The 23,884-nt window shown below is 38.9% G+C and overlaps 1 protein-coding gene across 10 annotated transcripts in view; it reads left to right on the forward strand.

Annotated features, from left to right (window-relative positions):
* Positions 1-23,884, forward strand: part of Ophn1 (oligophrenin 1) — a 514,511-nt gene that overhangs the window by 421,385 nt on the left and 69,242 nt on the right. Inside the window, 2 exon segments of one of the 10 annotated variants that reach the window (NM_001173097.2) lie at positions 3,998-4,039; positions 5,247-6,315. The exons of 8 other annotated variants lie outside the window; for them this stretch is intronic. In NM_001173097.2, the coding sequence (NP_001166568.2) occupies positions 3,998-4,031 (34 nt within the window). In that variant the 3' untranslated portion in view covers positions 4,032-4,039; positions 5,247-6,315. 10 annotated transcript variants of the gene reach the window in all.

Genomic DNA, 23,884 nt, shown 5'->3' on the forward strand with positions numbered 1-23,884 from the left:
TGAAGCAAGACATAAACAGAATAGTCAGAGAAATGCTAAGCACCACCCAAGGAAAAGCAGATGGTGGAATGGAAGAACAGAAAAAGAGGGGAGAATTATTTGATGGAGAAAATAGAGAACATGTAGAATACATGAAGCAGGTTCAAAGGGATTACCAGGAAACTAAAACCTCTATCAAAAACTGGCATAACAGCTTGAAAGAAACTAAGGACACATTATCTGAACTGGAGCGCAGATTTGTAATATGGGAGCATGAAATGAAAAACTTCTTAAAAATAACAAAAAAAAACAAACAGCAACTATACAAAGGCTGGAAGATGATAAGAGGATCTAACTTAAGAATTAAGAACATAAGAGAAGAAGTGGGGACACAAACAAATGGACTACAAAAGCTATTCACAGAAATAATCCAAGAGAATTTCCCTAATTTAGCAAATGGTAGAGATACTCAGATATGTGAGGCATACAGGACTCCAGCTACCTACAACCCAAATAGAGCTACACCCAGGCATATAATAATCAAAATTCCCAAAATCCAATATAAGAACAGAATATTAAAAGCTGTCAGAGACAATAAACAGATCACTTACAAGGGAACACCCATCAGAATTACAGCAGAGTTCTCGGCACAAACCATCAAATCATGAAGAGCGTGGGGGGAAATAATTCAAGCTTTGAAAGATAATAACCTCCAGCCAAGATTGAGATATCCTGCACAACTATCCCTGGAAATTGATGGAAAAACAAGGTGCTTTCAGGATAAAGAGGAACTAGGGGAATATGCAACCACCAATTCAACTCTACAGAGAATACTGCAGGATATTCTAAAAAACAAAAATATGAAGAATCCAGAAATAGTGGCAGAGAGGCCACAATGAATGGAGCAGAAAAAATGAAGAACAAAAACTGACAGCTAATGACAGAAAAAGAGCTCAAGAGACATGAGGCAGAGAAGATTGGATGATAGGAACAGCTATCTTGGAGAAAACGACATCATAATAGGTAGTGCTGATTTGGTATCATCTTATTTTGAAGTCCCATCAAGCTTTTGTTCTTCTGTCTCCATAGGTCTTAACATGTTGTTATCTTATTGGATTTTATTATATGTGATAGTATAAACAAAAACTTTTATAGACGAGATTATACAGAAACCATAGTTCATTGTCTGTTAGTTGATTCTAAATACCCTGTAATACTGTCATTCTCTTGAATGGTTATACATTGTGTTGATATATTTGATGCTACACTATACCAAGTTATACTCAAAGATCTCAAGCAAAGAGACAATATGGTAACTACTTTTATGTTGGGATTATCTTGTGGTGAAACACTATTTTGCTTAAATGGTTATGTATGGATCTGCACTGTTTAGTTGTTATGCCCTCTTTTATCTCAATCTCCATTTTATTATTTACTTTTTTATTTTTATCCTTTTAATTAAAGGGAAAATAAATTTTAAAAAAGCAGGGTATATTATAGTAACCACTTTGATATTCTGTTAACTTGATTTGAAGCCCTGTATTGCTCTCACCATCTTGTTTTGACTGCTGTTCCTCTATTCTGCTTTGCTTGATAGTACCAGGTTCGAAAGTTTAGGCAACAGCTGTGAAGATAGTGGGATTCATTATGATGCTCATACTGGTTGACTATTATCTACTTTTAAAGACCTGTAATGTCTCCAATGTTTTGGTTTTGTTGGTTTCATTCTTTACTGTTTTGTTCAATTTTATTATAACTGATGATATAGGCAATTTTATTTGAGATAGCAGGAGGCATTATGGTAACCATTGTTGATCACCTTGTATTATGTTTTTACATTATCTATTATGTCCACCCTTTTGATTTAACCAATTCTGTTCTGTTAAGTCACATTTGGTTTTACTGTCTTCCAAAAAAAAACAATAAGAACTGTGGGAGCAATAAAACCCAAAATGTATAATAGTCACTGTACAAAAGAGAGGAAAAGAAAGTGCTCTAAATGGTATAACTGCATGTAAATTTAAGTGTATAAGATAGACAATGATATTAGTGAGTTTTGTTGGATCACTGAACAGAACTGTTTGCAGTCTCGCTGTTTGAATGTCCACTTTATATGATTTAATCTTGTAACTTGAACAAATATTTCTAAGATGACAATATGTAATTCATTAACTAATGATTTCCTACTGTTTATTTTTTTCTGAAATTCTGTATAACTTGTACCCTTTTTCTGTTTTTTTCCTTTTTCTCCTTAAATAAAAAAAATTTCATAATAAGCTAGAGAAAAACAAAAAAAAAAGGGTACAAGGGACATTTAACAGTAACAGGACAGCTTATACAACACAGGTTCAGAAGTAATTAGTGTTCCACTTTGGCTAGAACATTTGAGCAAGTAGAGGGAAAGTAGGCTGAAGGTGAGACCAGCAAAATGGATTGGGATCAGATTATGAAGTTCTTGTACAACATATTAAGGTATTTGGGCTTTATACTATTATTCTTGGAGAGAATATCACAAATGATGCTTAAATATGACAGTCAATTTTCTGAAATGACTGCAATGTGTAAAGATCTCTTTGTTTGTAAAATGGAGAAGACACATGGGACAATAAAGACTGGAGGCAAGGAGATCAGTAAGGAAACTCATCATCCTAGCAAGAGTTAATAAAGTCTTGCTTGTGGCATTGGCAGTGGGAATGCAGTTGAAAAGACAAGTTTAGCATAGGGTCAGTATTGCCCTGATGACTTTTCAAATGTGAGATATTGTAGAAGGAATAAGAAAGAGAAAAGAGTATCTCGGTATCTCGGGCAGTTAAATAGATGGTACAATAAACACAGATGAGCAGATATCATGAGAAATCATTTTAATACGTTGTACAGTCTTTATAATCTGACTCCAATCCATTTTCCTGGTCTCACCTTCAGCCTATCTTCCCTCTACTTTTTCAAAATTTTAGCCAAAGTGGAATACTAATCATTTTTGAACCAGTTTCGCATAAGCAGTCCTGTGACTGTGAAATGTCCTTTACACCCTTACATGAGAAATCTGTTGTGCCAGATTTTGGATAGTGATTTTAAAGACATTATGGAATATCCAAGGAGTGGTATCAAGTGTGTCAGTGTACTTTAGACTAGTAGTTGGGGCAGGACCTACACAAATGTATGGGATACAACTGTTGAGGACAGCAACTATGTAACTCAAGTGTGGAGCATCCAAATATACTACACTAAGAGCATGAATAGTAGCACTTGGGGAACCCTAATGTTTGGTGATAATTGAAATAATGGGTGAGAATAAGATCATTCATGTGATAGATATAAACAATTTCAAGAGAGAACAGAAAAAACAGAAGGCTGAGGACATGGCTATAGGGACTAGCTGTTGTGTGGGATGCTCTGTTCACAGTATAGGGGAATGTATTCTCCAGGATTGTCTCTTTCTCCAAATTGTCCCCAGAAAAGTGTAATTTAGGATTAATCTAAACACATCATGTGATTGGGTAAGGCAGTTTGGTCTTTAAGACAAAGAAAGATCGATCTTTTACATGGTACTTGTTCTGCCCTTTTGCCCTTCTCACTGTTAGAGATGATCACAGAATGCAGTTTGTAATCTTTGGCAGATTTTCATGGCTCAGCCAGGCCACAAAACCTGCAGAGCCTAGGTTAGTGTGGCTGGAAGCTGGGCAAGTCCTTGACCAGTGGGAGCCATGATCTTATACTCTCCCTTGGCCAAGCTGGTGTGCTGGAACTCAACTCTGGCAGCCCAGGTCCATAGTCTGGTTCTTAAAGGATTCTTCTGCCACTTGAAAGGTGTCTTTGTGTGTGGAACACTGGGCTCTCTAAATCTATTAGAGAAGTTGGCCAACTATAAATATGCTCTAAAATATCTGGACAGAATCACTTTCCCATTTTTCAAGTGAATTGTTTAACATTGGTCTGGAGCGTTTCCCCATCTCCTTAGTTTGTCTTTCCTATCCTGTTCTAGAGGCTTATTGAGATATCTTTCTTCTTTTGCCCACAGTTCTCAAGACAGACTTCCTAGAGATGAGAGTTGAGGCCATAGGTATGTAGTTTCTACCCTTGATTATAGAATCTTGTTCCATTAAGCCTTCTTTTTGGAATGTGAATTTTCGAGGACTGGGTTAACATGTAAATCCAGAGAGTAGGAACCTACCTCCATGCCTCAGTTCATTAGTCTAAAATTGCATGGCACTTAAAATTAGTTCCTTTCAATTCTGAGGTTTTATATGATTTAAGTCACCTTCTCCTAGCCTTTTTTTTCTTTTTCAGCTGAACTATAGTGTAGTTTTATGGTTTGCCTTTGAATTGAATGCATTAGAAATCCTAGTCTGTGATATTTTGGGCAAGTACACTTGCCTTTCTAAATTTCAATTTCTTGGTCTATAAAATGAGTAGTTGGAACCTTGTAACTCTGAAAGCTGTTAGATCCATAAGGAAAGCAGTAACTTCCTTTTTGGTATTGTAACAGGTATCAGGAAGCTACCTCAGTGTCAATAGTGGGACCTCATCCCTTCAGACCCTATAACTATTTGAGTAATACCCACCTGAACCTTCATCCTTAGACCTTTATATTTGCCTAAAACAGAGTACTTTCATATCCATTATCCAGTTTCAGACAAATCACGCCTGGAACAAGGAAGATAATGTATGTTCTAACTCAAATAAATGAACTGAAATTCAGAGGATAAGTCATTTGTCAGGGTCATAGCATTGAAGGCCAAGGAAATGCCTTTCTCTACCTTGAAGTTAAGATTGCTTATCAGATTTCTGATATGATATGGACTAATGCACACATAAATGAGGCCCAAGTATCTGGAGATTGTCTTGTCATGTGACTTTTAGTCTTTTGTTTCTTCCTATCTCTGCCAGTCCTCAGAGCTCCATTTTTATTGGCCCCTATAAAGATGAAGTCCCAGTAAAAAGAATATTGGAGATACTGTAGGGCCATTGAAAAAGTGGTCATGATATAGATGAGAGTAACCTCAGAAGTCCCAATATCAAACTTGTACTTTCCTTGGTAAGCATTTTGGAAATCAGAGTTGCAATCAAAGGCATAAAATCTCCAGGTCTGATTATAGCACCATTTTAGAACTGTTTTATGGGATCTGAGCTGTAAGCTAGCCTCTGTTGCTCAGAAGTTTAGCTACCAATCCTCGGCTCAGCTACATTCAAGAAAGGTCCCAAAGTTCATTGGCTACTAAGTTTTTAGCCAATCGTGCTAATTGCATACTCTTTTCTTTTCCTTTCAGATTTTAAAAGCCTTGACCTCGAGGGACCCTTTCCAGGTTCTGAAAGGGTCTACTTCAAACCCTGGTGTACTGAATCATTCTATGCTGAAGAGCAGCTCCTTCCTGGCTCTTCAACTTCAGGCTCTGGGAATTCATAAAATAAGGGGCACATGTCTTAGAAACATGCTTATTTCTCTTTTGTATTCTGTCTTCATCTTCTCAGAGGTTCTATCTTGAGCTCCTGTAACACTGTGAAATGGCTGAACTCCCTCTGCAAAAACCAAGCTCTCCACTGATGAATTGAAGAGGGGAGCCTAGTTTTCAACTTCTTCTGAACTGCCTGCTTCCTCAAAAGGCCACTGAACTTGGAAACATTCAGGGCTAAAGCTCCATCTCAGGAGCTTTCACTTAACTAAAGGCCACTTGAGTTGGGGCCATTGCTTACTTGGGTTGGAGGGAAGTAGAAACATTTCCTGAACAATGGAGAATCTTAACATGTCTCTTACTTAGAATGTGGACACTGATGCCAGGCTTATGTTCTGGTGCTGCAGCATGTTGCCAAGAACCTGTCTTCTCCTGAGGGGTTAGATGGCATGGATGATGCCTCAATAGGATCCTCCTCCCATATGAACCCACTCTTGCATACAACCACTTAGAACAAATCTGCAAAACATATTTTGCATATGGAAGTCTATATCTGTTTGGATTATCATTCCTTCCATCTTCATCCTCATCTGACAGCTTCCTTTCTAAGCAATCAAGAAAAATAGAAAATGAAAAAACAAAATTGGAAAACATATATTTGAAGAAAGCAGACTTTGTCTTGTCGCAGTTCCATTCTTCGGTCATATGCTAGAAAAAATTGTTAAAATGGGTTGAGATGAAGCAGCTATTGCTGTTGGTTCATTTTTGTCTTCTGCTGATAAGCTCTTTTTGTCTTCTAAAAAAACCAGTTCTTAACCCAGTGCCCGTGGATTCAAGAATTCCATAATGCCCTTAAGATGATATACATAATTGCATGACAGTATGCCTTTTCTGGGCAGACAAATATCCAGTGAGCCTGTGACCCAATAAATGTTCAAAAGCGTAATCCCTGAGATAAAAGACTCTTCAGTACCCATAAAGTTCTTTATTAGAAGGGTTTTACAAAAGCATTTAGTCCACTAGTCTAGTTACTGGCAGAGGAATGTGGCCACAGCAAAACAAGATCTCAGGTCCCCAGGCTCCTAAGCAAGGTTATTTCTATTATACCACACTTACATAGCAAAGATCCTCATGTTTAGTGACTTTGATGGTCATTATTTTGTGGATTTGGCTTTACCATCTTTGAGCCCAATATATTTGCATCCAATTTGCCATCTCAATCACTGGAGGGGAACTAATAAAATTCAGTGCAGTGGATCAAAGATCTGAGGAATAGACCTTTCTGGATCCTGTTTGTTAAAGAGAAGCTGCTAGAAAGAGTGTCCCACTTGTGTTCTCTTTAGATGCACAGGCCAGAGCCTGTATTTAGGGTTTATATAATTATTATAGGGTCCAATATAAGAGAAAGGACTCTCCAACTTGCAAGACCCTGGTAGTTCACTTGATGAGGGGAAGGAAGAAGCACATATGTCCAAACCTACATGCCTTTTGTACAATGCTACTGAAAAGTGATAGTTTTAAGACTGGGTTCCAGAAATATTTTATTTCTGGATTAGGAACACTTCCAAACACAGTGAAAGCCTTTGTGAGTATAATTAAGTAGAAACTTGATACCATTTTAAATCAAAACATGCCCACCTGGCCACAATGACCTTTTCCACCCAATCTCAAAGGCTATGTCACTAAGAAATCAGGAGCAAGAGAGCCAAATGACCATCATTCCATCTGCTGCTCACCCTCAAAAGTAGTCTCTCTGAGGCTTTCGGGCTTTGTTGAGCTAACTAAAGTAGTTAGGTGTGCAGAAGTTGGCCACAGAAGCAGTAGATAGTGAAACCTTAATACTTTGGAAGATGGTAGAGACATGGTTTGACTTTGGTTTTTCTTGGATGAAAATGCCACAATCACCAGTACAAATACTGGAGTATCAGGCCTAGAAAAGTTCTGCAGTCCAAGTGGAAAAGGTATTCAGAAACTTGGGAAGAACATTGCTGTGTTCCTTAGAACACAGCTATCCTGAAGAGATTGGGCCACTAGTCTCACTGAAAGCCAGAGAACAGTGGTTAGCTATCTCTGCACCTGCACTGGGTTATCCCTAAAGAATATACTACAGTGTCTCCCATTGGCACTCTGACTTAAAGAGCAAAAGCTTCTAAGGAGAGGCAGGCTATTTGGGTATGAGATTGGCATGGCCTAGGCTTGACGGATGGTCATTCAGAACAGATTATAGCAAGAGGATGATAATCAGATAGTGGCTGCTATAGGAAATTATCAGCAACCTTGGCCAGTAGATTAGAGAAATTGCCAATGGGTAGACTGTAGCTCTTGAACTAAAGAAGCTAACAATTATGAAATACATATGAAGTGCTAGATAATTCATATAGATTATCTCATTTCATCCTTTTAACAATCACTGAAGTACTCATCTCATTTTACAGATAAAGGAATTATGACCCAGTGGGCTTAAATAACATGTACTAGAGTACAGAGATAGTAAATAATAGAACTATTATTTTGGGTCCAGGAATCTCTGACTCTATACCTCATGCTATCTTCCCTTTGTTACAGTAAGGTAGGTGTTTGAATAAAGGCCATATTACTGGATTTTGCATGACTCTTGACTCTTTCCTGCTTAATGTAATATTAAAAGGTAAGCATTTGAGAGAGGGAGAAGATGCAGGTCCTTTACAGGGGAATGAAAACTGGCTAAAAAATGTGCCCAAGTTGGGCTTTCTCTTCATCTTCAGTTTGCCCATTTGGTAATAATTTTCTAAAAGCCATACCCAGTTTTCAACGGGAAAAGATCCTTATGTTTGTATCTGTACTTCTTGAATCTTGCCAGGGATATAGCATGTACAACTTTAGTCCAGGAGATTGGTGACCCACCCCCGGAATGCAGTTTGAGAAGCAGAAAAAGTTTCTATGCTATGCCTCTGTAGTATTTGATGACTTGGAGTCATAGCCCTACAAATTTTTTCGGTGGTGATAACAAATGTCATGAGATTTTAAAAAAAAAATATTACTGAATTTTTATTTTTGAGGTTTTGTAAAAGGTGTTTGGGGATGTCACACCACTGAGAGGCAAAACCAGGCATCCAATTTTCATATTAAAATACTGTCGTGTAAATTATTTTTAAAATACTATCATGGGGAGATAGCCTTCCATTTTCAAGAAGTTCCTTGATTCTGTGATAACTAGAACAAATAAAGTAATACACTAGTAGTTCTGTGACTAAAAAAAATTGTCTTTTGAGAGAATGTAGATTAATCATGCTACTATTAAAGTAGTTATAGACAAGTGGCCTTAATACATTAGAAGCCCACAAAAAGCTTCGGGAAAAAAAGTTGCAGAGAGAAACAAGGTAACTTGAGATATTTTTAATGAAGTGGTCTTCATTTTCACCCAAAAATGAGGCAGTTGATGCCAAGGACATTAATAAGAATTCAAAAGACTACCTATATGGAATGTATGTGTGAAATTAGGGGAAAAAAGATATACTGGGACCCATTCATTTGACTTCAATAAAGTATACAGACTGTCTAAATGGTCTTCATATGCAGTTCTATCATGGACACAGTCTTTGAGCATATCAGACACCATGATACAGCTACTACTTACTACTCAGATTATCTTTTACAAATCTAAATATATGTAGGCACAGAATTCTTTTTGGACCTCAGAAGCTCAATCCACTATATGTAGTTTGAATCATGGCCTTTCATTCCCTCAGGCCTCACACCATCCCTGTGTGATAACTGACAGTCCTATGTTATAGATAAGGAAGGTGGGGGTTCAGGAAGATGAGAGATGATTTGTCCAAGATTATACACTAGGAATTGATAAAAATTCAGGACTGGACTCTACAAAGAACTTTCTGCTACTCTCCAGCAGTAGAAAAAAAAAGAGTCCTAGAGATAAGGAGAATATACTGAGAAATAGGATTGATTAAAACATCTGCAAGTCTTGCTACTCAAAATGTTATCTTGTTATCAATATTACCTAGGAGCTTCTTAGAAATGCATTCTCAGGACCTACCCTAGACATCTAGAATTAGAGTCTATATTTTAAGATCTCTAAGAGATTCTTTTTTTTATCTTAAAGAGATTAAGATAAAACAGGACATAACAGCAGATCAGAACAATGTAAGTAAAACAGTATTTCACCAGGAGACAATCCATAATTAACAGTAACCACCATGATGTCTCTTTCTTTGAAATAGAGTATGACTTCATGTACAATAGTATCAAACATAACAAAATTGTATAAAAACACTCAAGAGAATGAGAGTATTACAGGGTTTTCAGAACCAAATAACAGAAAACAAACAATTTTCCATAGGAAATTTGTTCATACTTTTACACGTTATACTATCCAATAAGGTAAAAATGATAAAGCCAATGGAAACAGAAGAGCAAGAGCATGGTAGGACTTCAGAGTAAGATGATATTGTATAAATACTGGCTATTATAATGACTTGTTTCCCTCAAATTAGCTGTTCATCCCATCACAGATAATAAAATAAAAAAACTAGGACAAACACATTACAACTGTGATCATTATAAGTCCTCAAAACAATGTAATGATACTCATTTCTGAGAAGAACTGGGTAAGGCTGGTCTTATAAGTAGAGAATGATTACAAACACTGAACACAAAGTTGCGTGCTTCCTGCATTGCTCTGCACATGTTCTTGTGTTTTGGTGAAAGTGAATGAAGTTTCTTTACCTCACTAATGAGACCAACCTAGAGAATAAGACTGAAAGTTACTTAGCTTTCAAATTCTGTGCAGTAGAATGGCAACAGGGAGAGCGATTGGAAAGAACTCCTTTCAAGAGCTTCAAGGGTCCTGATTAAACTTTGTCACTGGCTTCCTGCAATGCTGAGCAAGTTCCTCTCTTTCTAAGCTTCAAATTCTTTAAGTCAGGCAGTTCAAAAATGGTTTTTACACCTTTGACATTCTGTTTTCCTCAGATGTGAATTTTGCCAAAGTCTTTATTGTAATGAAAATGGAAAATTTTGCTGGTCTTTGACCATAGTTAACAATATTTAGTTCAAATAAGAAGGGTTATTCTGGGAAGAAATTTAACAGTAATGGCAAAGAAACATGAATGGAAACTTCAAGGTACTAGAAAGGACATGACTAGTTCAACAACTTGGAATTAGCCAGTTCTTATAAAGTGTAACAGAACATCCATACTGTTTTGAAATGCAGTGACCTCAAACCATACTTGAGAAATCAACTCATATACCATGATCTAATACCATCTTTGCATGATCTAATAAGATTAACTGTGCCTTTTAGGAGATAGTGTTATGGGGTAGAAGGGATATATAAAAGAGGTAAACTTGTTCTCCCACTATCTCTTTAACATGAGTCTGATACCTGTTATCTGAATGCCACTAGCTGTAAATTAACCTCTTAGAGATGGAGAAATAACCTCAAAATATGGAAATGTACTTGCTTAAGGGCACACACCAGAGCCAAAGACAGAAAACAGGTACTCATTGCCAGTACAAAGGTATTTCAACCCCACTTTTTTGGGGTGATCAGTATACCAGAGTCTAGATACCTATCTCCAGCAACAGGCCACACACTGGGGAGGAACGATATGGTTTCCATCTAGAAGCTTTGTCTCCATCTCATGTTCATACTTATTAACTCATTTGAACCTCTTGAAGCTATGTCATCCCCATATTATTGAGACTCAGAGAAGTGATATACCATACCCAAAATCACATAGTCAGGAAATTAAGTTACCTGGTTTCTCTTTTGCTCTACTACTTCTTTAGGGGAGATGCAGCACTTCAAATGCTGGGTCCTCATGGGAAATATAATGGGCTTTAAGTTAGTAATTCTTCAATTCAGTTGCTTCAATTTTTTTTTTCTCTTGGAGTCTCTAATCTTTGTTTGACTTAATATTTTTCAGGACACTCTTAGGTTCCATAAATCATTTTGTCCTTAGAATAGCTCCATAATTTAGGAAGGAAAAATATTTTGCCCCATATGACAGACACACAAGTTGAATCCCAGCAGCAAAGCATAAATCTATTGCTACTGTAACAAATCACAAATTTAGCAGCTTAAAACAACATGTATATGCTATCTCACAGTGTTTATAGGTAAGAAGTTTAGGCTATCATGGCTAGATCCTCTGCTATGGTTCTCAGTGAGCTAAAGCAAAGTCAGATGGCCTATGGCTGCTGTCTGAGTCTTCTTACCTCAGTGGGTGTTGGAAAAATTCACTTCCTTATGTTGTGGCACTGAGGTTCTCACTTTATGAACATAGGTCTATTTGCATCATCAAGTGAACAACAATGTGTCAATTTTTTAGCTTTCCCTTCATTTCTCTTGATTTCCTTTTCTGACTCTGATATTTATACTCCACAACTGGAGTGATTTCATTGCTCCCAGTCAAATAATCCTGGATTGTCTTTTTGGTCTCTATCTTGAAGTCAACAGTAACTTTAATAACATGCTTAACTTCCCTTTTGCCATGTAACCACAGTTGTGGACATCAGAGTATGGAATTTCCTCGAGTCATAATGGGTGCTTATAATAGGCATGAAGAAGTTGCTACTAAAGCTCACTTTTCAGCATAAAGGCATGTGATTATCACAGATTAATTCTGGAGAGGAATAAAATAACACATTAGATGCTACCTCATTGGTAGCACCCTCATTCCAGGGTTAAAACTCTCCTATATGCCAAACTCACATAGCGCAGTTGAGCAGCACACTAGAGGAAGTAGTAGCAAGAGTGCAATGGGATTCTGGAAGCAGATGGTTTTCCCAGATGGTACCTTTGTGCTGATGACTAATCCATTAACCAATTTCAGTCCAGCCCTAGGAAGAGAGGCAAAAGTATTTTCCACAAAAGTCCAAGATGAGAAGTGTACTTCCCATGGTCATATCACTTGACCATTAGAGTTAACACTTACACAATGTCTCCTACATGAAAAATGTGTTTCTAACTGTTTTTATGCACTTATTGAATTTGTCCTAAGTCCTGATATTATCTCTACTTGGTAGATGAGAAAACAGAATTTTTTTCAATTTCTCACAGCCAAGAAATAGTGAATGCAGTATTCAAATCCATACTATTTCCTTACTTAATTCCTGGGAAAATCCTAACCCACTATCTTGGGAAAACTCCGCTAGAAGAGAGATTAAGGCCAGTTTGGTTTGAAAGTTCCTTATATTTTGATCCTCTAAGCTTTTTCTCAGTGACCTGGTGTTCTGACATCACAATTTAGGACAGATAAGTTTTCTGAAGGATTTTGTTAACTTTAGAACCATGCTAGGTTTTATAGAATCAATGACCTGCAAAATGAAGATGCCATATCTATTTTTTATGGAGGGTAGGAGAGACTGTCATGTCAGATAGTTGGGGTCAAAATGGAGTGGCTCCCAGGAATGTGCTATACAGAGTAGTACTTCCACTGGGGGCCTCCTATGAAATACAGGATCTCCCCATTTTGGTATGTGTGTTAGCTTTCTGTTATTACAACAAATACCTGAGAGAGAAAAATGTCTTCTGGTGCACAGTTTCAGAGGTTTAACTCCAGGATTGGTTGTCCTTGTTGCTTTGGATGAGGCAGTACATCATGGTAAAGGAATATGGCAGAGCAAAAGCATCCACGTTCAGAAAGCAAAAGAAACAGGAAGAGGAAGTGGTAGAGGTCCCACTATCCCCTTCAAACTTACATGCCCAAGGACCTGAAGGCCTCCACTAGGTCCCACCTATTAAAGGTTCCATTATTTTCTAATAGTACCATACTGGGGACCAATCTCTTACCCTTTTGGCACTTTGAGGGACAGTCCAGATGAAAGCTACAGGCATTCAAATTTTCTCTGAACTTCAGTGAAGTCTGAATACCTTGGCACCTGAAAGTAAGATTAAAAATGAAGGTTTTTATGTTTCTGGAGAGCAAAGCTATAATGTGTCCTTCTCTATGCCTACCCTTTCTCAGTTATTGGCATGCCTGTGGGAAATGACTTGCCTAGCATATCAGCAGCCTTGGATTTATCACTCTAGTTTATGCTTCCTCTACTATTCCACCCAAGTCCCATAATGCTGACAGGCTCCATCCCAATAGTTTCCAGAACCACCATAATATGAGATAGGTGGGACATAGATAACCTGAGTCCTGACATTTCCTCACCTTTTCCTTATCCCTACTACCATTATGTGAAGTTCAGAATTATTTCTCCTTTCTAAGCCTGAAGGCTAGAGCTTAAAAAACTTATTTCCTCTGTTGCTCCCTTGGTCTTCTTTGCTAGGAACTGCCAAACAGACCCTAGTCTCTAACCTCTAACTCCTAAAGGATTATAAGCACCATTATGATATGCATTTATGTTTTAACCCATACATCATAACTTTCCTCCCTATTCCTCAAGTTCCTCTGTATTTCCATGGATAAGAAAAAAGGAGCCTAGAGACAGATTATAGAATTTATTCTCACTTTGCACTTGGAAGCTATACCAATATGGATGAGTTATGTAACCCAAATATCCATGGTTAGCCATTAATAAGTGCTCAGTTAATATTAAATAATTGTCGAAGTAGCAGCAGTAGTGGTCAATCAACAACCTGAACGTTTTTCCAACTATGAAGATAAAACTGATTTCCTTTCAAGAAGATACTTCTTAAACTTTCTTCCTTTCCTTTCCTCTGTAAATCTGAGGAAGAAATATATTTGAAGGGGTAAAAATGACCCCACATCAGTTTAACAAATACATGGTACTCTGTGTCATGTTTTTTTAATGCCAAAAACTCAAATATCCCTCTCAAACATATCCATGTCTTCTGAGCTCCACATTTACTAACCTAACCACCTATTTGACATCTTAGTTTCTCTGATTTCTTTTTTTTTAATTTTATTTTAAAGAGCATAAAATGAAACCAATTAAAACAAATCAGTGTAAGAGATACAAGACTTCAAAACATTACAAAATCAATAATAGCTACCATAATGCCTCTTGATGTCTTCAAAATAGCTGCAGAAATCTTCGGACATAGTAAAAATCAAACAGAACAAAATAGAATAGAAACAATAAAAATAAAACAATGAATGCCATAAAGAACTTCAACATGATCCAATGGTAAATCCAAAATTGTTACCATAATATTTCTTGCTATCATTGAAATAGCTGCTCCTGCCATTGGATTTTCTATAATCAAAACAAAAGAAAACCCAACCCGGCAAAACAATGGAAACAATATAGGACTTCCAAAACAAGACCATAGGGACTCAACAATGGCTACAATCCTCAGGAGATCCCCACCCCCCAGATGCCACACTGCATACCTCTATCTTCTGAATCTATGGTCAGACCACTGGCCCTAGACCTGCAATTATAGTGGAATACCAAACATCACAGGCATCCAATTGCACTTCACCTCTATAGCTATCATCACAGCCTGTGTTTCTCTGGATAAGCTGGGCACTTATGGTGGGGGGACAGGGATTGATAATTCTTGTTTGCCAGCCTGCACACTGCAAAAGGCTGCAATCTGTCTGTTCCAGTCTGTCACCAGCCAGCATATGCCACTAGTTCCCAAACTGGCCTTGCTTCCTGGTATGGCCTTCTTTTCTCTCTCCCAAGTCCATGAATAGCACTGACTCACAGGGAGAGATTGGGGTCTGTCTGTTCCATTCTGGTGGTGGACTGCACATGGCACTGGTTCCCAGATGGAGCTTGCCTCTTGGTGTGGCCTTCTTTTCTCTATCCCTGGTCTGCAAGTGGTGCTGACTCACAGGGAGTGGCTGGGGTCTGTTCCAGTCTAGCAGTGGCCCACACATGATACTGGTTCCCAGACTGGGCTTGCTTCCTAGTATGGACTTCTCTCTATTACTGGTCCATGAATGGCACTGACTCAGGAAGAGGCTGGGGTCTCTCATCTATTTTTTGTTGATCAGCCTAGATAGATTTCAACTTTACTGATCTTCATAAAGAGCTAGCTCTATGTTTCATTGATTTTTTTTCTGTTTCTTTGTCTTTTACTTTGATCTTCAGTACTTCCTTTATTTTGCTTGCTTTAGGATTTGTTTGTCTATCTTTTGCTGAATTTCTTTGTTTGGTGGTCCTGCAGATTATACTCAGATTCTCTGCACTGTGGTATACCCTCAGACCTTTTAAAAAACTAAAAAACATTTTTTTGACCCAGGGTCTTGGCTAAATTATCAAGCTATGCAAGCTGGACTCAAATTTGAGATCCTCCTAGCTTGGTCTCCCAGAGTGGTATGGTTATGGGTGTGTGCCATCGTGCCCTTCACTGTCCTTTTTTCTTTCTCCATTCTCCCTCCCATTTTCCTCATCTTCCTCTTCTATCTCTTGTTCCTCCTCCCAGTTTTTCTTATTTCTTAAACACCAAAACGGAGCTCTTGATTTTTCCTTTCTTGTCCAGTTGAAATGTTCTCTCTGATAAGATTTTAGCATGATAAGAGAGAAAAATAAAGGACAAAAGAGGCCTTTATTGCAGGTCTGGGAGAGCTGGAGAAGAGACGCAGGCACTCTCAGTGAGAACAAAAAAGTGGAAGTACTTTTATCAGCTCTGCCTGGAGGAGGAGTTTGGGAGGTGGGCAAAATGACATATCAACCAGTGATTTGAAACAGCATCTGCGTGCACAACACAGGAAACTGAAAGTTTTACTGGGGGTTGGGGGTGGAGCGCTTGGGTGGTTGTGCAGTCTTGGGATTGGAGAGGGCTCAGCACACATGCAAAAAGGGAGCAGGAGGTTATTTCTGGAACTAAAATGAGAACATAGAAGTTACTCTTAGAGAGATAAGTTGCTTCTCTGGGCCCAGTACCAAGTTGGACAGCTGTCATGCTAGAGATAGTTAAGCCCCAGACTAGCAGAGTCTATCGTTTCCCATCTTACTGATTTATGGGTGAACAGGGACAATGGCCATTCCTGACTGCTTCCTGCTAGAAAGGGGCTCCATGATGTGGGTTATTGCAGTTGTCAGATGATGGGTTAGACCCATGTAGAAGCTGATGCCAGGGGTCTCAGCCAGGGCAAGGAGATCTCTGGTAGAAAAGGTATGTATTCTGGATTGACGCGATCTGGAAAAAATTTTTAAAAGACAGGGAGCTATAAATAAAAATATGACAAGTAGTATGAGAGGTTCTGTCAAGAGAAGATAGGGAGCCTTGCCCCTCAGAGACCAGATGGAAAAACCTTGTCAGTGATATTAATATTGCTGGATGGAGCATTGAATTTTTGCTTAAGGAGAGAAGTACTGGAGAGTTGTGGTGTGGGGATTCCAGGCATGGTGGAGGAAGAGACAACATCAGCAAGGGTACTTTGGAGTAGGGCTCTAATGGGTGTTTAGTATACAATGAGGCCTGAGGAGAGACCCAGTACATAATAAAATGTATAAATCTATGCTTTGTCTGAAGAGCACTGGTGAAAGGAGGTGTGTTGGATGATTATGTCTCAAGTGATTTTTTGTTAGTTTTTATAGTTATGTCTCATGTTTATGTGGAAGGGTAAAGCTAACAGTATAGGAAATGAAGGTGACAGATGTATTGATGGCTATGTAGTTAATTGTTGCAAGGGTTTTGTTTTCATTTTTGGAGATGGTAGAGACAAAGGTGGGGGCATTGTGAGAGCTCATGTAAAGGTCTTGGTTTGAGTTGGGGTTATTTGTTGTGTTGTAATGTTGGAGAATTTTGGTTTGAACTTGGGGTTTTAGGTTGGGTTGTATGTGGGAGAGAGGAATAGTGAGGTTGAAAATTGTAGAGTAGGCTGTCAGTAAAGTTGTGTATCCTAGAAGGAGAATGAGAAGGAATAGTGGAAGAGAGAGTAAGATTAAGGACTTTGTTTTAGGCAGTATAAGGTGTTTGAACCTAAAATTGTGGTGAAGAATAGGAGAGTTTTGGTGTAGGGAGAGATTATCCAAAGTATGACAGTGAAAATGAGAACCAGTAGTAAAAAGTGACAAAGAAGTAAAGGGAATAGCAGAACATTGGGCTATGAATGGGCGAGGCAGAGGTGTGTAGGTCTTATGATGAGGCATGTGTGTCAAATCTATTAGTTTTATCTGGAGTGTGTCCATGAACTTGGTGAGTTGGGAAAGAAGCAGGTAACTGTCTCTGAGGAGAGGTTTTAGCACAAAGATGACACTGTAAGTGACATGATGAATATTTTCTAGAGAGGGGTGAGTAGTAACTGGAGTTAGAAGTTGATACAAGGCTTGAGTGTCTATATCAAAGCAGTTACATATGTTAGAGATGATGTCTAAGACTTGTTGATTTGGGAGGAGGAGGTTTGATTTTTGGAAAAACTATCTCTGAGTGTTTTGGTTATAAGTGGGGTTGTGAATTAATTGTGGTTGTGTAGGTGAATACTGAGGTGAGGGCAAGGTGTTTAGGATAATGGGGAAAAGATGAGAGAGATGGCTGTTGTGTAGTTAATTCGGCCTGTTTGTTCACAAATGTATTTTCCTGAGAAATAGAGTTTGATGATGTTTGGTGTTCTTTATAGTGAATGATTGTTATCTGTTTTGGAAGTTGTATTGTCTCTAGTAGTTTGAGAATGAGAGGTGCATTAGTGATGGGTGTCCCTTGAGTACTAATTAGATCTCTTTTTTGTCAATGGTATGAGAGTAAAGGATGTTAAATGTATTTTTGGAGTCAGTATAGATGTTTATGATTTTGTCCTTAGTGTCAGGGCCCTTGTGAGGACAATTAATTTTATTTTTTTGTTAAGATGTTTTGGGTGGCAGTGGGTTTGCTTCTTTTACCTTAGAACAATTGATTATAGCATATTTTGTCTTCTTTTGAGTGTGTTGGTTGTGTTGTCATCCATGAATAGTGTATCAGAAGCTGTAGGAAGGGGAATACTCTTAATGTGAGGGAAGGAAGTAGGAATCATCTGTAAGATCTCAATATAATTATGGACAGGGGTCTCAGTAGAGGTGGGAACTAAGATGACTGGGTTGAGGGAGCTGCTGGCAGAGATAGTGACTGTAGGATCTTATGCGAGTATTAAGTGAACTTGTTGGAGGCAAGAAGCTGTCACTGAGGCAGGAAGTGTCTTGTGTGAAATAGGACCATTGGGGCAATGGGGAGAGTGGACTGTAATTGATTGCTTTAAAGTGAACTCTTTTGGCCTCTTGTATTTGTGTGGCTGCTGAATCAAGTGCTCAAAGGCAGGGAGACCAGCTCAGTATTGTGTTGTCTAATTGTTTTGAGAGGTAGGCTACTGCTTAAAAAGAGGTTTTATTTTTTAATGTGTGCCCTAAAACTCCTACAGCATTATGATCTTGAGAATTAGAAAGCTTGGGTTGGGTTAGGGAGAGTGAGGGCTGGGGCCTCTTTTAGTTTTCAAAATGAGAAGTGTGTAGGAGTAGCGAGGTTGAGAGGCTCTGATAAAGAACCTTTAAATGCCTTAAAAAGAGGTTGAGCTAGTGCAGCAAAGTTAGGATTCCAGAGATGACAGAAGTTTATTAAACCTAGAAAAGATAAAACTTGTTTTGTAGTTGGTACCTGGAGATCATGGAGATGGGCTTTGTGGTCTAAGGTTATAGAGCAAGTGGTGGGGGTGAGGGTGAGACCCAGGTATTTAACATTTGATTAAGCTATTTGGGTTTAGTAAGGGATAGCCTGTGCTTATGACTTGAGAGAAAGTTGAGAAGGGTAGCCATATGTTGTATAGTTAGAGCACAGGATGGAGAACAGAGAAGAAGATAATCTACATATTAGAGAAGAGTGTTAGTTTAAGATTGAGAGCTGCAAGGTCAGCAGCAAGGGCTTGGCTGAAGAAGTGTGGAGTGTCCTAGAAGCCTTAGGGTAGGACTGTTGAGGTAAGCTGTATAGATTGCAGAGTGTCTGGATCTGTCTATGTTAAGACAAAGAAATCTAGGCAATTTGGTGTAAGGGGATAGTGAAAAATGCATCTGTAGGGTCTAATACAGAAAAGTGACTGGTACACAGAGGAATATGAGACCCACCCCACTGGGTGAATTGTTGTTATTGTATTGTTAATAGTGCTGGGATCTGTAGAAGTCATTAGATTTAAGGAAAGGGAGAATATGGGTGTTGTAAGGTGAATGAGTGACTTTTAAAAACCCATTAGTTAACAAATAGTGAATTATAAGCTTGAGCCCCTGTTGATGTTTTAGGGCTATTGGATATTGTGGAACATAAGGGAAAACTGAAGTGTGTTTGAGGCAAATTAGCACTGGAGTAAGGTGGGTGGCAAGAGTGAGATTGGCTGGGGAGATCATGTAGGTTGACCATCAACTCCCACAACAGAGACTGTAGACTGGTAACATGAGCCTGAATACTCAGGAAGAACACTATAGGTGGCTTCCATGTCAACAAGAAAAGAGAGGGTTTTACCTGAGATGTCTATGAGACTTGCGGCTCTGAGAGAAATACCTGGGGGAGGGGGACATGGGCCCCAAGCACCATCCATTCTTTTCAGTGGTGATGTCAAGCAGATCAGCCAGTGATGAGTCTAGAGGCAGGATTGTTGCATCCTGTGAAGGCAGGGGAGTTGATGACTTTACTGGCTTTGCAGTGAACAGGACAATCACCTTCCAGTGGACCTCTTGGTTACAGATGGGACAAGTTCCCAGTCATGGCTGAGAGTCAGGGCAGGCTCATGTCCAGTGCCCTTTTTCTGCTGCCCTTGAAGCATGGGGTGGGGCTTGGGTTTTTAGAATTTTTCTCTCAGCTTCTGTTTTATTTTGAGCCCCAAGTACCAATGCAGCTGCAGCCAGAAATTGGCCTTGGAGTTTAGCCTGGAATGCAACCTTTTTAAGGTCATCCTGGATAACCTGTCAGGATAACCTTTTAAAGGTTATCCTGTTTTTGTTGTTCTTATCTATTGTTGAAGACATGGAAAGCCATATCCAAAGGTCTCCCTGGGGAGACTGAGGACCAAGGTCTGCCTTTTTAAATTTAGTCTGAATGTCTGGTGCTTCTTGGGAAATAAAATGGGATTTTAATCTTTGTTAAGGGGACAGAGTGAAAACAAGAATAACATAAAGATCTTTATAGATAAGATTAAATGATAAATTTAATATTTTTGATACAATTGTATGGGTCAGCAGCAAAATGTGTTAAATACTGGAAGATATGTGAAAAACTGGAGAGGAAACAAGGCACATGAATGTGCATTATGCCTTTGGTACCTGTCACCTCACAAAGGGAAAGGAGAGTTTGGAGTGAACATCATGTCAAAGGCAATTGGTGTAGGGATAATGAAGACAACATGTAGGAAGTGTTTCTAGATGGTGGCAAGTGTGAGGGACCACAAGATGTCAGTGAAAGGGAGGAGTAAGATCTGGTGTGGTATGGTGGTAGACAAAATGGCAAAGGTGAAGCAGAGGGGGAGCAGGAAAATAAGGAGGGGGTGAGGTGAGGAGGAGAAGATGGCAAAAGAGGAGTAGTAGGAGAGGTAGGAAGTGGAGGAGAAGATGGTGGCAGAGGAGAACAAGGAGAGCTTTGTGGGTGTGGTGGGGGTGTGAGAGCAGAAGGGACATTGTCCGTAAGGTCAGCATGATTGTCAGGTAAGGGTTTTGGCAGTGTGCATCAAGCCAAAAGTATTTGGGCTGCCCCACATGCCTGAATGAGAGAGTGGCATGCCCTGAGAGCAAGAAAGGCCTGAAGATATGGAATTTGACCATTTACCATTAAGGTAGCAAAATTGTTTAAGTCACAGAAGGTGGTGGCTGTTATCAAGCTTGTAATGAGGACAAGAAATCTGGCAATAAAATATGATTTTTTAGGCTATAAGGTGCCTCTAAGACCAAGAGAGAATATTTATGGAGTGAGTAGTTGCCTCAATAGGCACCCAAATGGAGTCTGATTTGTTGGGCAAGAAGTAACCTTGCCCATTGCAATCAATTGGAAGTGAGCCAAAGGGCTAAAAGTGAGTCACACTGCCATAAGGAGTCATCACCTTTCCAGGAAGAGTGAATGTGAGAGAGATCCACAACACCTATGCTAGCAGTTATCACTAGTGGAATGAGAAGGGAAGCCCTGAAGAGTGATGTCCAATAGGATGTAGAGGTTTCTGACACAGGCCTCTGGTTTACAAGATAGAGACCCTGAAGTGAGAGTTGGCTCACATTTGGACCTTCAAGGATTGAAGAGGCTGGTAGTGGATGGAAGCCAGTAACAGCAATGGAAAAGGCAGAGGAAAAAAGGATAAAAAAGGCTTGTAAGGGAGAGGAACTCAAACTGGTGGTGATTCCCAGGAGTTTTACTTTCCTTGCTATCTGAGTCAAGGCACCATCTTGATAAGATTTTCATTCAGACAGAGAAAGGACAAAAGAGGCCTTTATTGCAGATATGGGAGTGCTGCAGAAGAGAGGCAGGCACCCTTAGTGAGAACAAAGAAGTAGAAGTATTTTATCAGCTCTGCCTGGGGGAGGAGTTTGGGAGGTGGGCAAAATGACATATCAACCAGTGATTTGAAACAGCATCTGCGTGCACAACACAGGAAACTGAAAGTTTTACTGGGGGTTGGGGGTGGAGTGCTTGGGTGGTTGTGCAGTCTTGGAATTGGAGAGGGCTCAGCACACATGCAAAAAGGGTGCAGGAGGTTATTTCTGGAAATAAAATGAGAACATAGAAGTTACTCTTAGAGAGATAGGTTGCTTCTGTGAGCCCAGTTACCACATTGGGCAGATGCCATGCTAGAGACAGCTAACCCCAGACTGGCAGAATCTACCACTCTCATTTTATTTTCTTATCTCAGCAACTGGTAGTTCTATGCACCTAATGGCCCATGTCAATATCTGTGGGCATCATTTGGAATTCTCTTTATATCATTTAACACTCTTCAATATCAGTAAGCCCTTCCAATTCTATATGTAAAATGTGTTTCTGTACACTCATTTCATCTTTATGACCATCAATTACGACTAAAACATCAGAATCCCTTGCCTGGTATACTGGTTTGATTCCAGTTGCTGGCACAAAATATCTGACACTTGCAACTTAAGGAATATTGACTTAGGCTCATAGTTTTAGAGGTTTTAGTCCATTGATGGCCAGATCCAAGGCAGAAATGCCATGGCAGAAGGGCACAGTTGAGAAAAGCTCCACAACTCATGGTACTTGGGAAGCAGAGATCAGGGGAATAGCACCAGAAAGAAAGTGGCCAAGGACCAGATCTGCAGTCTGCAAAGTCACACTTCCATGATGCAATAAGACACAATCAAAAGTGTATTTTACTAATTTTATGTTAGTTAAATTTTTGTTACTGAGACAAGATACACAACTTAAAGGAGAAAAGGTTTATTTTGATTCATGGTTTAAAATGGTTTAGTCCATGGACACATGGCTCTACAGCAGAAATAGCATGGCAGAAGGGCCCAATAAAGGGAACCTGTTCAACCTATGGCGTCCAGCAAGCAGAAACAACAGGAAAAAAAGATGTAGCAAGAGCTATATACTCCAAAGGCACACTTTGTTATATACCTCCTATAACAGATCCTCACCTCCTAACATTCAGCTATGAACTCACCAATGTGTTGAGCTAGCGATAAGTATGGACATGCCTTGTTAAAAAACCAAGTTTATTTATAGATTAGATTATTAAATGAAATAGTCACTAAATGAGGAAGTACATATAATATGTACATTACAATATGCAGAACAAAGAATTGGTAAAAGGAAACCCCAAATGGAAAATTTTGCTTTTATTTGTTTGCATACCTCTTACATGCAGTACTATAATGTATAATAGAATATAAAACTATAATACTGTACTATATGGTACAATAAGCAAAAATGATAGTACTGTATAAATAAGGTTAGCTATGTAAAAAGACATTGAAGTTATATAAACAAGACATATAAAATGGTACCAAAAAATGGGTCATAGGTCCAAGTGATAGGTCATAAGTCCTAACAGTACACTTCATTCATATTTGAAAACTCATTAAACATGTAAGTCATTAAATGAGGTATATCTGTTTAGCTCTTTTACATTTCAGTCACCTTATAAAAGCCCCACTCTACACACATGAAACATTTGGAGAACATTTGAGATCTAAACCACCATATTCTGACTCTGAAATGCCAAATGTTTATATCCATCTCATTGTGCAAGATGGAATTAAGTTCATCTCCCAGAATTCTTAAAATTATAACAGTTTCACCATCAATAAACATCTAAGTTCAAATTCTTTTTTAAGACTCAAGACAAACTTAGCTGTGAGATCCTATAAATATCAAAGAATTAAATACTTAAAACATACAATGACAGAGTAAATATTCCCAATCCAAAAGAGTCAAATGTAGGAATAGAAAGGAATTGAACCAAAACAAGACCAAACCCAGCAGGGGAAAATATTAAATCCAAAGCTTCATGTCCAACACCTGTGGCAAGTTGGGCTTGGATGTGATCTCCAAAGGTCTTGGAAAGTCCCACCCCTATAGCCTTGTTGCTTGCAGCCCACGTGGTCATTTTCTTAGGTCTTGTACCTCTCCGTTTACTGCCTACAGGGTTGCCCAACAGATATTCCATATTCCTTGCAGCTTCAACTTCCTG

Source organism: Cavia porcellus, unplaced genomic scaffold (assembly GCF_034190915.1).
Source record: "Cavia porcellus strain 051 isolate PalLab524CR breed Dunkin Hartley unplaced genomic scaffold, mCavPor4.1 scaffold_3, whole genome shotgun sequence".
Classification (NCBI taxonomy): domain Eukaryota; kingdom Metazoa; phylum Chordata; class Mammalia; order Rodentia; family Caviidae; genus Cavia; species Cavia porcellus.